General features: G+C 44.0%; 1 protein-coding gene across 2 annotated transcripts in view; it reads left to right on the top strand.

The window, feature by feature from the left end:
- Positions 1 to 12,955, top strand: part of SYN3 (synapsin III) — a 186,327-nt gene extending 173,372 nt beyond the window's left edge. For both annotated transcript variants that reach the window (XM_009332980.1, XM_009332981.1), the window contains 4 exons: positions 4,289 to 4,423; positions 9,480 to 9,564; positions 11,055 to 11,352; positions 12,823 to 12,955. In XM_009332980.1, coding sequence (XP_009331255.1) covers positions 4,289 to 4,423; positions 9,480 to 9,564; positions 11,055 to 11,352; positions 12,823 to 12,955 — 651 coding nt within the window. The remainder of the gene's footprint in view (positions 1 to 4,288; positions 4,424 to 9,479; positions 9,565 to 11,054; positions 11,353 to 12,822) is intronic.
- Positions 12,956 to 15,229: the final 2,274 nt, after the last annotated feature.

The following is a 15,229-nucleotide window of genomic DNA, read 5'->3' as shown; positions in this document are numbered from 1 at the left end:
GTGACCTGTCAAAGGCCATGTGATACAAGCACGCTGCCAGCAATGAAACGCTGGCGAGCCTCCGTCTTTCCTGAAGTGATGGGACCACGGCTGATGGGTCTGCTCCTGTATGCAGTTCATCAACACCTAGAGAAGCATCCCCCAGAGCAGACTGTCTCACTGCCACGCACTTTTATACCTCTATGCACATGTAGCTGAGAAAGGAAGGGCAAAAAAGCAGTCTTGCCAGGGACAACTGTAAGGACATTTGGACTGTGTCCATACATGGTCAGACGTGAGATGTGGATTTCATATCCCTGCATCTATTCTTGCGTATCAGCCAACGTACATGCACACATGGCTAATTCTGTGCTTAAGGATTAGATGCCTCTGTCTGGGTATACCTCTGGGTTTTCACATCTGCCCCTGTGTGTGACTGACTGGATGAAAAGCACATCCATATGCTATCAGCTTGCACACAGAGAGAGAAATGCACACTAATACTCCTCTCTGAGATCAAGGTAAAAAGCAATGGATCTAGTATGATACAAATCAGAAGAAACACATCAGCTTCAGATGGATCATGCTGAATTATCCCAGTGAAGAATCTGAATGAACAGGCCTGATGTACCAACAACTAGCGGGCATTCAGATGCCAGGCTGATGGACATTGTCGGGAAAGGAGTAGAGTAGTGCAATACAAAGAGCAGAACAAAGCCAAACAGGCACCTTTTCTACTTTATGCAGATCTGAGGGAGATGCTGACAAGTAATTAATTGCCTCCAGCCTACTTCCTGGGGTACTTTTCTTGGTCTGAAACTGATCCTTTATTTTGTTTTTTTCTTTTGATAGTGGGAGAAAAAAGTTATTTGACAGTGCGACAGTTGTATTTTTCTTGGTGAGAAGGAACAGTGTGCTGTGACATTTTACAAGAAAGCACGCCTAAATGGGCTGAACAAATAAGGAATTTGCACAATGCAATTGCAGGCAGTAATTAATTTTCACAGTGCAAAGCAGTTCTCTAGGAAAGATTCGCAGAGGTAGTGATGGGCAGTTCTATGAACTGAGATTTATCACAGTGGTTTGTTGCAAACAGAATCAGATTAAGACAGATGAGTTATCAGGACAGCACAAGAGTAATCTTGCACCCATGGTATTTGCTGTTACTTGAACTTCACCTTCTTTTCTTTTCCCATGGCGAACAGCAGAATCTAGTATGTTTCTGCCCTTCAAAGCACTAGCACACTTAAGCACCATTTTCATGGCTCATATTGAAAACTTTGAAGAAATCAGTAGATTTCTTCAAAGTTTCATTTTATTAAAACAGCCGTGAATTTAACAGGAAATGTTGGTACTTCTTTTTCTCTGCTATAAAGAACTTTATCACTCTAAGGGAATATTCAGCATGAATAGTCAGCACTTGATCAGAAGGTCAGAACCTCAAAATAGTGCAAGTTCAGTACCACTGTTAGCAGCCAGACTCTCAAAAGAGCTCAGCAGTGTGTATGGTTTAATAAAACCCCCCTCCCTTTTTTTGGTAATCTAACCCTTTTCCACATCTCTGCTATGCTGACAAATATGGAGCGAGTGGAAGGCAAGTAAAATGATCCATGGGATTTATTCTTCCTCCTGGACCAGCTAAGCCCTACCTGCCATACAGCTAAGCTGTGTTACTAGACATGCTCCTTGCTGCCCTGCAAGAAGCCCTGCCCATCCCTTCAGCACTGCCATATCATTTCTTTTGATATGTCTAATCATGTTTCCTTCCTTCCTTCCTTCCTTCCTTCCTTCCTTCCTTCCTTCCTTTCTTCCTTCCTTCCATAAAAATCACCTAACACCCCACTTTTGCACATCAGAGCATGGAATAACAAGTCCAGCCTTCAGGCCTCAGCGTCAGATAGGCGCAGGGGGAGGAACGAGATGGGGTTTTCCTGAGTCTCTTCTCTGCCCAGCCGCTTTCTGCTCTGCCCCCCCCCCCCCCCGTACACCTTATCAGGCAACAGCAGCTGCATCAGGAGCAGCCACTGACCTTGGGCAGCTACAAAGGCCAGGTCCATATGTGCCGATGTCTTCTTGTCTTGCCCAGCTGTTCTCTGATCTCCCCAGGAAGAGATGAGTGCAGCCTGTCTGTGATTCATATATTCCTTCCAGCCGTTTGATTTATTTCAGCATTAGCATTCATATCTGCCCAGTTCCAGAGCAATTCCCCTTTCCCGGAGGACAGACAAGGTGACATCTCATGCTCCTTTTCAGTTCTGTGGCAACCAGCTGTGTTGTTTTGCCCACAGAAATCACTGCCATTTTCAAAGGCCTTCCCTTATGCTTGTGATTGTTCATTCCCGTATTTGCAGTCTCCCCACAGCTCATGTTCCCCTGCCAAACACTACACAGCAGGACAGCAGACACCCTCATCCCTGGTGCACCTTCGCTGGTTCAGGTGGGACCTGCTCCAGGGTTCATTCCCCCTGGTGCCTTTGTTTTATAAAACAGTATCTTCCCCTTCCTCTCCAGCCACTGCTGCCACAGAAATAGTGAAAAGGAGTTCTTAAGATGGGGAAATGAGGGCTTTGGGGTGTTTTGACCAGAGCTGTATCCCAGTTACTCACAGGGAGTCGGGAGCTAGGCGTCACTGGCCAGGCTGTTCGCAGAGTAATGGCATCATCTAGTGGTCAGACAGGTCCCTCGCACGGTGCATTGCGGGCAGCTGGGACCCGTTTTCTCACGCATGAACTGGAATTGCGAAATGAAATGGGAATGCTTTTAAGGTGGGAGTGGAGGGGAGGGAAACCTGCGCAGGAACCTGCTGGAGGGCCCCTAGGAGCCCCTGGGTAGTGAGACACAGATGGGAACTGGCCGTCCCCTGACACTGCTAGGAAACATCTCCTTTCCCCACCTCACTTTTAACAGAGAAACAGCAAAGCGGGCAGTGGGATGAAAAGCCACTTTGTGTATTTAGCTGAGCACCGCCATCTAATTTTCTAACCTCCTCCTTTCGCCCCCCGGGTCAAGTAGGCCATGGATATAAACACCAACTCATTTTTCATGCGAAGCCCAGTTAAAACTTCCTAGACAGCTTCTCTAGTGTTCATATGAGACGCCTATAGAAATGAATCCAAATTAATAGTTCTTCTACAAGAAAAGACTAGAATACAAACTTGGTGAACTCACCTCACTGATTTCCCCTACTTTAAAGCTAAAAAAAAAAAAAGAGGTGCAAAACTTTCCATTTCACTCCAAGAGTGGGCTCTTGCAGCCTTGCCAGGGTGGAGTGCACGTCTGATTGTTATCCGAGTATGAGTCAGTGCCTTTCTTGAGCAATGCAACCTTTCACTCTGCATTTCCAGGGTTTTTAATGTTTGGTTTAAAAATAAAAGCAAAATAAAATAAACTCTTCCAACCCTGATATTTTGGTACAATTGTATTTATTCCAGCTGAATCTTAACTTCATCATAGTGAGGTTCTTCCTGTGGGATTTAGCTAATGTTTGCAAAGCACTTGATTTATGATGAACTGTTGAACATGATGTTTACGGCTGCTATACAGCTAAGGGTCTGCTGTGCTTTCATTGTTATTGTTGTTGTCAGACCATTTCTTACCTCAAAGACCCTTTGACAATTCTCCTTCCCCCATCCCCACGGTCTTGCTTCCCAGCTTTCCCCAGCACAGTTGTAGTACTTGCTTGGGAAGCAGTCGTATCACAACAAGCATCAAGAAGACAAGCAGAGAATAAGTTTGCTTTCCTGCATTGGGTGCTGTTGTTTTGGTGACATTCTATTCATTACACATCTGTGGTGTTTATTTCTCTTCTCAGGGTGCAGTGCTTTGCGTTGATTAATCCCAAATGTTTCCTGGTTTCCTCCAGCCCCTGTTGCTCTCATCTCCTCAGGCTTCGGTACATGTTGTTTCCCTTTTCCTGTGGCCCTTTCCGCTGCAATGTCACCCCCAAATGCTGTGGGACAATGCCAGAGAGACCTCATCCATCAGAGGCATCTCCTCAGGACATGTGAAGAAGAAAGTTTGTGTTTAGTTGATTTAGAAAGCCTCCAGCCACCAGAAGGTTTGGCTTGGCTTCCAAGTTGTGAAGGGAAGGAAGATGGGGAGTGGGGGGAAGTACATGCCATTTCCAAAAAAAAATAAGTGAAGTCCCACACCTAGGAAAGTCAAGCATGGTTCAGCATGGAGGGGAGCGGTGACTAGAGGTGTGGGCAAGGATGTGGAGACACAAAGCAGGTTAGTGTGAGAGGTGAGTTGAAACAGGCATCTGCCACCAGGAAACCTCCTTACTAACTTGTTTTCCTTCCTGCGACAGGTGATGGACAGCTCGATGCCCCTGATTGGGGAGCATGTGGAAGAGGACAGACAGCTGATAGCCGATCTGGTTGTTTCCAAAATGACTCAGCTTGTCATCACTGCTGGATCTACACCATCACCGCTGAGGCCTTGGGTATGAGCAAATAGAGACCTTATGGCCAAGTTGTTTTCCTGAACTTTTTTTCTCTCTCCTCCCTGTGGGTGTCAGGCAGTCAGGCATCTCAGAGAGTTGAACAGTCTCATACGGGAGTGTATTGGAAGAGCAGGAGTCAATCTATCCAAAGAAGTCTCTCATAGACTCTTTGCAGTAGGTGCCCCTGAGAAACACCTCTCTCTCCCTTCCTCTCCTTCCATATAACTGTGGCATCACACCAGTAGTGTGGTTCATGCATCTAGACATTCTGGCTTGCTCAATTCATAGATTCATATTGAAGACAGCCATTTTTAGAGGTGCTTGTAATGCCTGGCTTCATCTCTGTCTAACACCATCCCTCAGGATAGGTTTCATTCCAGTTTTTGCATCCCTGATGAAAATCTGTGCTTCCCAGAACAGGAAGTGGGAATCTCCACCAAGAGTTGTTCCATTCCTTGCTGCAGCCTTTCTTCTTTGGAGATGCCCTTCACCTGCTTTATCAGGAGGAGACTTGACTAACGCTGAATTCATATAAGAACCTGTCATTTTTGCACTTAAACTGACACCTTAGTGCTTCTCATGTACATTCATTTTGAGTATCAAATGCATCTAATCTTAGTGCCACACTTCCCAGTGGCAGTTCCGTATAAACGGAACACATCAGAACATAATCTGTGTCTCCAGGTATACATGCTGCACCTCTTTCAATATCTAGCAGGGAGCCAAGCACAAAGGTTTGAGGACAACAAATCTGTACAAAAGAAAGGACAGGAGAGTAAACAGGCTGAGGGATAATACTGACTGCAATGCACTGGAACAGTTTCCATTTCCACTTGAGACAAAAAATGGGAGAAAGGACTTGATGGCTCTCTGCCTTTGTCACATGACAGCCCACTCCTGCCAAACCAGGTCCCCAGCATGAAGGGTATTCAGGGTAACTCCAAACCAAGTTTTAGCTAGAGTGAGGGGACAAACATTTAATAAACACTAAAAATGCTTTGAGACAGGGAAAGCGATACAGAAGGGATAGGATTTACTCTGGCCAAAGTGAAATCAACAACTGCCATCTGAAATAACCAAGATATAGAGTGTATAAACTAAGAGCAAAGGGGAAGCCAACAGAAACTGAGAACAGGGACAGATGCATCTGTTGTCTATGTAATATACTGGTACAGGATTGGATTGGATTACAACAGACCTAAAATAGGGCCAAAAATAAGAACAAAATAAATTGTCTTGGAGTGATAGGGTGTCAAATAGAAGAGTTAAATAAGAAAAGAGTCTTCATCAAGAATACAACCTACAAATATCTGAATACAAAATCAAGAAAATTAAAACCGCAAACATGTTAACTAGAGTGTTTTGCTATAGAGAAAGATCTTGGTACAACAAACATTGCAGAAACCACACAAGCTATAGTTACCAACATAATGCTGTTGGTAACTACGTAATGTTACAAATGTGCAGAGATAAGTAATTACATGCGAGGCTGGTGAGATGCAGAACTAGAGCTACAGGTGAAGACTTCACAGAACAAAGAAAAATAACAATTCTGAATAGAAGGACAGCAGTACTGAATACATAGAAATATGAATCCTTGGATATCCTATGGGTATGCACAGAATATCTATACATATTATTGGAGCTGTCTATACTAGTCTCTGGATCAAGAAAAACTGAGAAATTATGAAACCGAGCGCACAGCATTGACAGAGGTGGAAGAAGCAACAAGTCATAATAATGTGAGACTACAGCTATCAAGAAGCAAGTCAAATAGCGCAGTGGGACAGCAATTCAGAGGGAGTTCCCCATCTCTGTAGATGTCTGCTTCCTGGAACTGCAAAATCCAAGTGCAATAGGAAAAAACACCTTGACCTAGCCTTAAGAAACACCCCGGTACAAATTCAGAAGTGAAAATACACTATTAGGTTTGATGTCCAAGGGACAGATGTGATATCAAAAAGTAACGGTATGACACAAACAGTTAGAAAATATTATTTTAATAAAATGAGAAAATTAATCAACTCCCTAGCATTAAAAGTAAAAGCTGTATGGACATTATATGAGAGACCATTGTTTTCCAGAATGCATATATACATTTCTGATCTGCTCCTGGACCAGGAATGCAAGAAATAAACTTCTAGAGTTAAGTGGTAAAGTGATAGAGGACATTCAAGACATACAGAAAAAAAAAAAATCTTCCAAATTTGGAAATCTGACATTTAAGAAGACCTTTATGCACCACCATGCAAGTAATAAAAGGAAACGTAAAAAGGATAAAAATTTATTTTGAAGAACAGAATGAGGGAAGAAGGAAACAAATTCTCTGAGTTCATAAAAAGATGGAACCCTACCAAACAATTGGTGGGCTCTATGGATCATCCAAAGTTAAGGGAGAAAAGGAAGACAACAGGGACAGTGTTGTGACTCTAGTACATTTAATTGCTGAAAGTGGGGAACTTTTTAAACTAGATATAGTTTTTCCTGATAAGAAAGACAGGAGTGAGAGCAAAAACTGTGACTAAATCAGTGATGACTGATATTTTAAAAAATTATTAAGCCCCCAGACCCAGGTGGCTACATCCAATGAACTGAATTTAGGAAGCGACTAAGCTGCCAAGAAAAAAATGTGCAATTTCATTAGAAACAGTTTTCGCTCCAGAGGACTGGTGTACAACAAATACAAAATATGTGTTTAAAAAGTTGTAAGAGTCATAGACCTTACGAATTATCTCAGACAATGATTTAAAGAATAATACAGAAGACTAATAAACCAACAGAACCATGGCTTAAGATAATCTACCACATTTTTTTTGCAAAGAAAAATGTCCCATTAATTTCCTTTTGATTCTTTTCCCATCATTTCTTTGAGAATTCTTTCATAAAGTGGTAGATAACAGGCAATCAGTCAAAATAACGTATCCAGACTGTCAAAAAGCCTTAGGCAAGGTAACAGACAAGTACTATTAAAGAAAGCGATCAGGGAGAGGCTAAAAGGCAAAGTTTCATTGTGGAGCAGAAGCTAGCCTCAGATAAAGACATAGATATGAGAGATTTTAATTCTTGCAAACAGTTAGCAGAGGGGATACGTAAAGAATGCTAGGCTTGGTCATGTTGATAATTGGGTTAGCTGAGCCCAGGACAGGATAAGATGTTAATGACAACCTTTTTTTCATGGCTACAACATGAAACCTGGTTTCATGGTTACAGCTGCGGTTCTCTCCTCACCTCTCTGCCCCACCTCCATCCCTTCTTGTCATTGTTTCCCTTCCAAAGGTAGAAGATCTTAGGCTGGCCCTCACCCCTTCATCTCTGAGCCTCAAAATCCTGTTTTGCCTTCATCTCTTGGGTTGGCTGTAGGCAAAGGCTGTAGAGGTGAATATGAGATCTGATTCCCTTTCTTTGGCTGTTCTAATCAGAATGTCTCACAGCATTAGGACAGTAGATTTCCACCAACACCAAGGGAAGGTTTAGTGTCCCAACCTATGTAGGACTAGAAGCCGTGAATGGAAAATTCCCAGGTTTTCCTCCCCATCCACTTGGCAAGTCCCAGAAAAACAGTGTAAAAGATGGGCTGGCAACATCATCACATTTCTGTTAGTCAGTTGAAACTCATTTCAATGCTTTCAACTATGAAACATTTCTTCCCATTTCCAGAATCACTTAGCTCATTCTCCTGACCTTCCAGGGATCTTGAAGACCCTTTTATCAGTGTGTTCTCCATGTAAATAATCCAGCACGTACCAGCCTATCTGTCTCCAGCTTCCCCTGCTTTCATAAACAATTTTGTGCAATAGGCTTACTCAGACTTTTGTTAACCTTGGACCAGCCCTTTGTGCAACCGTTCTGTGTTGCTTAATATGTTTATTAAAATATCTGTCCAAAAGAGTGAACAGTAAGAGAGAAGAAAGTGCAGATGGCACCAACTTATTTGCATTAGTCAGGACCTCAGGACCAGGGATGGCAATGAAGAACATCTGACAGAGCTATGTATGTTAAGTCACCACAACAGCAAATGAAATGCCGTACGGAAGATTGAAGGGTAGGCTAAGCTGGGGGTAGAGAGAGGGAGAACATAAACAATCTGTAGACCTTGCAAGTGGCACTAGCCATGCCCCTTGAGAAAGACATTGTCGCGTACAGGCTAATGAAAACCATCGCTCAGCCTATGGTTGTGTTGACAAGGGAGAAGCAGGAAATTAGGATGCAGGAGAAATGAGCTGGTGATGTATACAGAAAACTTAGATACTGCTGCATCTGGAATAATGTAAGCAGACCTGCCTCTGGCATCTGCAGAAGAAATCACAAAGCTGGGAAAGAGAAGTGGGTGATGAAAACAATTACGGGCCTGGAAACATTCCCATGGAGGGACCAAAGGGATTCACTTTCTTGGCTTTAGAAAGGAGGTGGCTGAAAGAGAGGGCAGTAAAGGTTTGCAAAATAATGAATGGCCTAGCAAGGGCAGGTTGTGAGAACTATTCTCAAAACTCACAACAAAGCAATGGAGTTAAGAAATGGGAAAAGCAGTGAGGCTGAGAGCTGAGCAAGACTCAAAGGGTCTGGGTGTAAATACCAAAACAAAATATCTGGAACTGTTGCAAAGATTTTGTGGAGCAGATAGTAAGCTTCATGTTTCAGGGTTTAAGCTGGCCCTTGCTTATTAGCAATCAAGAGAAGACCCCTTAGGGTAAAGAAATGATTACTCCATAGATGTTTCCATGGTTCATCCCTCCTTCCTTTGGAACATCTGGTGCTGGCAACTGTTGAAAATGGGAGATGGGACTAAGAGACCCCCTCGGGCCTGATACATTTGGTAATTCCTGATTGCCTAAAAAATATTCTAAATTGTAACTTCATTGTTATTCCCTGTGAGCAAACAACTTCTGTGCTCTTTATTACTAATCTCTCCATTTTAGTCCCATGAGATTTTACCAGCCAGATGCTCTGTGTGTGTGTGTGTATTTAAGGAACACTTCATGACTCTGCAGTTCCTATATTACCTCAGGGCTTCTCTTTGGGGAATCTGTATTAACTGGAATGGCTTTTTTTCCTCTAGCCTCCACAAGTTCAGCCTGCGTCAATGAAATCTCAGACTGGACCTCAGCTTGGACAACTGTCCCAACCACGGCCTCCTCCCCAAGGTACAGTTCTTTGGGGCCCATGACAGTGTGGACTGAGACATATCAGTTTTCCTTCTAAATAAAAGCTACCAGGATAAAGGTTTCACTCATTGTTCCAATTCACTGACAAGCAGGCAGCAAATTCAGTGTGCTGTTAAAGCAGCTGCTATTATATTCCACAGCAGCTCAGAAAGTGGGGTGAAACTTTGATACAGATCCAGTTGACACTGCTGGTATGACTTGGCTCAGCAAAGTGAGGCCACTTGAACTGGTACTGGAGCAGGATTCTGGGCACAGAGGGTATTTGTGTTTGCACAAAGCCGTAGTGGCTACAAGTGTTAAGAAGTGATGGGAAGATGCTGGTGCTGTCAGTCTTGGAACAGACACCAACATGGTGGTGCCAGGATCCTTGATCCATCTGTCCAGGTGTTACCCTGTCAGCAAGAGCACACCCCCAGCTCCTCCTGACAGCAGAAGCAGGTTTGACTTATGTGGTTGGTCAGAACAACAGATTTGGTTTATTGTCCTGATTTACTCTGAGGTGATAAAGCACAGGGCTGCCCTGTGGGTACCCAGACCACACCAGCCACTCAATTCACGTAACCAACTAGACCCTCCTTTTTGCCACCTTTGTCCTTTCATTTCTCCACCCCAATCTCCTACCAAATTAACACCCACCTCTAATTACCTTTTCCTCATCGGTCACAGTTTTGCTGTATCCAAAATTTGGTATTTCTGATACCAAAGGCATCTATGTAATCTTGGCGTTACATGCTATTACTGATATGATGACCTAGGAATTGATGGCCTTGCAGGATACTACTTCCTCATTTGTCTCCAGTACTCCCCCTCAATTCTCTGTGAAGTTTTTTCTCACAAAACTCCCCCTTGACCACCTGTGAAATCCAGCCAGCCCTCACAATGCTATCTGTAACTTTTGTCAGCTTCTCACACTTATCTGTCATGTCCAGCAATTTCTCATGTGACATCCAATTATTTTCCACATCCTCTTCAGCTTTGAGTCTGCTACCAATATGGCTGAAGCCACCCGCTGATAATGCTGGAACAGATATATGGATAGCAATAGGGTGCACAGTCTCACATCAACCTGCTGGGCCCATGAAGGGACTGCTGACCCAAACCAGCAGATTCAGCTTTCATTTCCTGCAGAGAGTTGGTTCTCCAGTGACTCTTCCTTTCCAACACAGAAGTGCTTGCCAAGGATAAGAAATACTAGTTACATGGAAGAGTACAGCACGTTGAAGTGACTCCCTTTGGGGAGAGTGGCAGAGCTTCTTTAGTGCTGAAGGAGGTAGAGAAATGGACCACAACTCTAGAAACGTGGGCATGACACCAGTGTTAGGCCTATAAAAGAGGTTTTCCCTTCTTCTGCATAAAGCCACTCTGAATAGTCTCTCCCCTTAGCAAAACCCATTCTTCCATATAGATGCTCCTTGCTTGTTGTCCACCACATGCACTTCCTCATGTCTATGTCTACATGTCCCTTTCAGGTGGGCCACGCCAGCCTCAGGGATCTCAGCCTCCACGGACAAATGCACCTCCACAGCAGCGGCTCTCTCCACAAGGACAGCAGCCCCAGAGTCCCCAGTCCACTTCACCTCAGCAGCAAAGGTCACCTGGATCTCCACAGCAAGTCCGATCAGCAACGGGGTCCTCTCCAGTCCAGGCTTCCAAGGCAGGCATGTTCCCTCCACAGCAGCCTAGACCTCCTGCTCAAGGCCGGGCTCCTAGCCAGCCAAGCCCCACTGAGACGTCCAAGCAGCAAGCCACCCCACACCCGCATCTGAAGTAGGTGCTCTGTTAAACTGCTAATATCTGTAGATATTAGAATAAGGCTGCCAAAAAAGTACCCTGAGCTGGCACAAAGAACATATCACCTGTTGTCAGGTAGCAGTCTGCAGGGACAAAGAGTGACTTCAGAGGTATATATGCCTGGGCATAACAGGCCACCATTGAACTGTTGTCAGGAAGAACAAGTTGTACTTGACATCTCTAAGATTTCACATTCTTCCTCTCGCTCATGCGCTCATAGTTAATCATGTGCTCTACCCCGGCCATATCAACACAGCTACTACCTTCCCAGCAGGGTGTATACTCCTTACAGGCTATCATCCACACATCATTGCCCAGAAAGCTCAACAAGAGTCACTCTGTCACTATTTGCTGAATGCAGGAGCCACACAAGGTTCTTTACCAGGCAATTTTTTGCAATTGGTAACAAAAAAAGGTGGGGGCTGGAGTGGAAGCGGCACTACTCATATACATATATATAAACTCCGGATGGTGACTGTATAAGCTTTCTTCTGGAGCAGAGCGCACCACTGAATTATTGTGGATCTTTGGTAGCAGCCCTTGCTGCCACCCTTCGTGGACCGTATCTGGCTGGCACCATGGCAGGAAAGATAGGCAAAAAAATGTTTGGTGTTGACAAAAAGTTGACACGAGAGCAAACTGGTATGAACAGACCAGGACAAAATATAGGCTAGGAATGAGAAGACAGTTTCTAGACAGCAGAGGAGTGATGTTCTGGAACAGGCTTTCAGTGACGATATCTACATTAGCAAGGCAAACCAAGACCAGTAGACTTAAGGATCAAAATGTTGGTGCTAAGGATGCACTCTCCATACTATATATATTTCAGGTACTTTAATTCAGAGTCTGGTCTAGTGCTGAATGCCTATTACTGACCAGGAGAAACCACTCAGTGACAAAGCATGGTAAGTGGGGAATATTGGGGGATTTACTTCAAAAGCACAGCTCTGATCTGAACTTAAACACTAGCAGATACACACCCAGCAGGAGCAGTGTGGCCAGTCGAAAGACCTGCATAACAGCTGACAGTCAGAGCAGACATGCCAGGGAGGGCAGGCACCAACACATTGCAGGGGACGTGGCTACTAACTTGCCCAACCCCTCATACTCTCACATTTGAAAGGACAGGACCACCATTCATGGTGCGGCTGATAAGAGACAGGTGACCCTCAGCATGAATCCATTCTTCTGTATTAGTAGTGAAATTACTTAACTCTTCCTCACAACAGTTGCACCAAATGGCAACTGCATGTTTTTAGTCAGATGTTTTCATGAACACTTACTAGTCTGGTCCCCTCATTCCTGGATGTCTTAGCATATGGAGATTCTCCTTGCTTACCTCTCCTTTTATCCTTGAATTTGTCTGCGTGACGGAACACAGCATCAGTAACCAGCTTTGAACAACCACCTTCTCCTGCTGAGTCTGAACTCTGTTTTCCATTTCAGCAAATCGCAGTCCCTGACAAACACCTTCAGCATATCCGAGTCATCTCAGCGGGGAAATGCCAATGAGGACGAAGCAAAAGCTGAGACCATCCGCAACCTGAGGAAATCATTTGCTAGCCTGTTTTCCGATTAACAGCCCTGCAGCTGGATCTGTGCTTTTGTCAGCCCTCACCCTTCGTATCAGCGTACCTGATGTCATCCTGGAATACGCTCAATGGTACCCAGTGATTTACAACTAACACCTGGGTAAAGGAAATTTAGAAAACTATAGTTGTTTTAATACAAAGAAAATATTATAATAACGGTCTGAAAAGTGACTGTATAAAAGTGGCACTATTTAATTGTTTTTTGTGCATAATCAGAATCACACCTCTTCAAATGACTGAGTTGTAAAGCAAATTTTACTCTTGCTAACCCCTGTGGAGACAACACAGTTCTAACAGTGCAAACTAGATTTTATTTTGATTTGTATATAGTCAATACAATCGTAAACTTCCAATTACTGAATCCTTGTTGAGGTCAAGCTAAAAAAAAAATCTTATTTCAGAAACAGATGTGCAAAGACAGAGTTAAGAGTAAGTATTCATTGACTGATAAAGTGAGCATGCTTGAGCATGGAAACACAGTGAACTGTGGAACTTCATGATACCAACTTTATAAAAAGTCACTTTTCAGAGCAAAACTACATTCAAGTTAAATGTACGGTACCAGACATCAGTAAGCGCCAAAGATCACGAGCAGGTCATCCAGATGGACTGCTGGTTTGTTCCAGATCACTCTGCTCACAGCAGATAAAACATCTCTGTTTCATGCCTTGCATTTATGTCCCCCGCACGTGATTCCTGAGTTCTGAGAGAAAAATGTCATGTTCTAACCCTGTAGCCTTAGCTCAAAAATAACCTGAGAAATAGGCCTTCCATGCAAAAAACAACTTCTTCCTCTGCCCCTGGAAACACCAGAGTTCACATTCACAGTTCACACAAATTCCAGACAAAACCCAGCTAAACTCCAAGCACTTTGGTGACTTGGTCACATCTGGCTAAGTATGTCCCCCAGGAACACGCTTAATTAATAGCAGAGCTGATGAAGTGCACATACTTGTGTGCTGAGTGTTCCATAATACTGAATGGACAGAGAGATGGAGTGAAATCCTGCCTCCCTCCTTGAACTCCCATTGACTTCACTGGGGTGAGTGCAAAATGAATGCAAGGTGACAAACCTGCAATAGAACAGGAAAACGATCCTTTACAAATAAGATGAGCTGGGGTCCATCCAGAGACACCAAGCCATGGGAGGGCGTGTATGGGATTGCCCCAAGCAGGTAATGATCAGTATTAGTCTTCCCTGACCACCCCCAAGAATTATTCTTCCAGAGAAGACAGAGATGGATCTTTGCCAGGTGTGCTTTTCCTCTAAGCCTGCAACACAGAATGAAGCTGTGTATGAGCACATATACTGGAACTGGGACGTGGCAAAAAACAGGAGTAAGACAAGCTACGTTCATGAGTGAAAAAAACACCTTGGGTAAATCAACGTATCTATGGCTATTTCTACCAGCTGAGAACCTACCCCTTGCACTGTACGAGTTCTGTTTACAACACACCTAATGCAGGCGCCAGGCCCCATCCCACCTCCTCAACTTTCCTTCAAGTTTTGTCAAGTACTTTAGTCGCAAACCGTGCGTACAGCTTCAAGGCCAGACTTTTGGCTTTGTGCCTCCCTTAGCAGCCTCACCTTGATGACACTTAGGAATGCCCAGGGAGGCAGGGAGGTCAGCAAGTTAAAAACATTTGAGCCAATGGCACAGATCTTTGCTGCCACTTAAACAGGGAGATCCCCAAAGCAGCAAAAGCAACAGCAGCATTTGCCATCTTGGATCTTATGATTCACTGGTGGGAATAAAGCCAAACAAGCAATTCCCTCCTGCATAGCACCTGTAATGAACATCTAAATCCAATGCAGTCATCTGGACCTTGTATGACCTACCCCTGAGCAGGCCTTTACACATATAATGGCTTTTGTGATCTGTGCACCTTCAGGCAAGTAACAGCATAGCTTTTCCAGGTTGGAAGGCTCTTGAGAAACTCATCTGGATCAATGATTTATACCTCAAGTTCAGTATTATAGAACCACCCTATTCCCTGATGATTTATCTTTTTCTCTCCCCCACCCCCCCATCCAGATTTGCTAAGCAGTTTACAATGTAGCATCATAATTACATGTCATTATCTGAGGGGGAAAAAAAAAAACAGACCCTGCTGTTTTGCAGTCTCCAGGAGCAATAAAAGAGTGACAAATGGCCTTGAGCAAGCATTGTCCCACTGGCAAGAACAATAGCAGATTAACAGGCTCCACTATATGGAGAGGAGGTAATACAACCCTGGTGGGAGAGGATTTCCTTCTGTAA

The sequence above is a fragment of the Pygoscelis adeliae genome, unplaced genomic scaffold (genome assembly GCF_000699105.1).
Source record: "Pygoscelis adeliae isolate BGI_AS28 unplaced genomic scaffold, ASM69910v1 Scaffold38, whole genome shotgun sequence".
Classification (NCBI taxonomy): Eukaryota; Metazoa; Chordata; class Aves; order Sphenisciformes; family Spheniscidae; genus Pygoscelis; species Pygoscelis adeliae.
The sequence above is the reverse complement of the archived record's forward strand: the minus strand, read 5'-3'. Positions and strand labels throughout refer to the sequence as shown.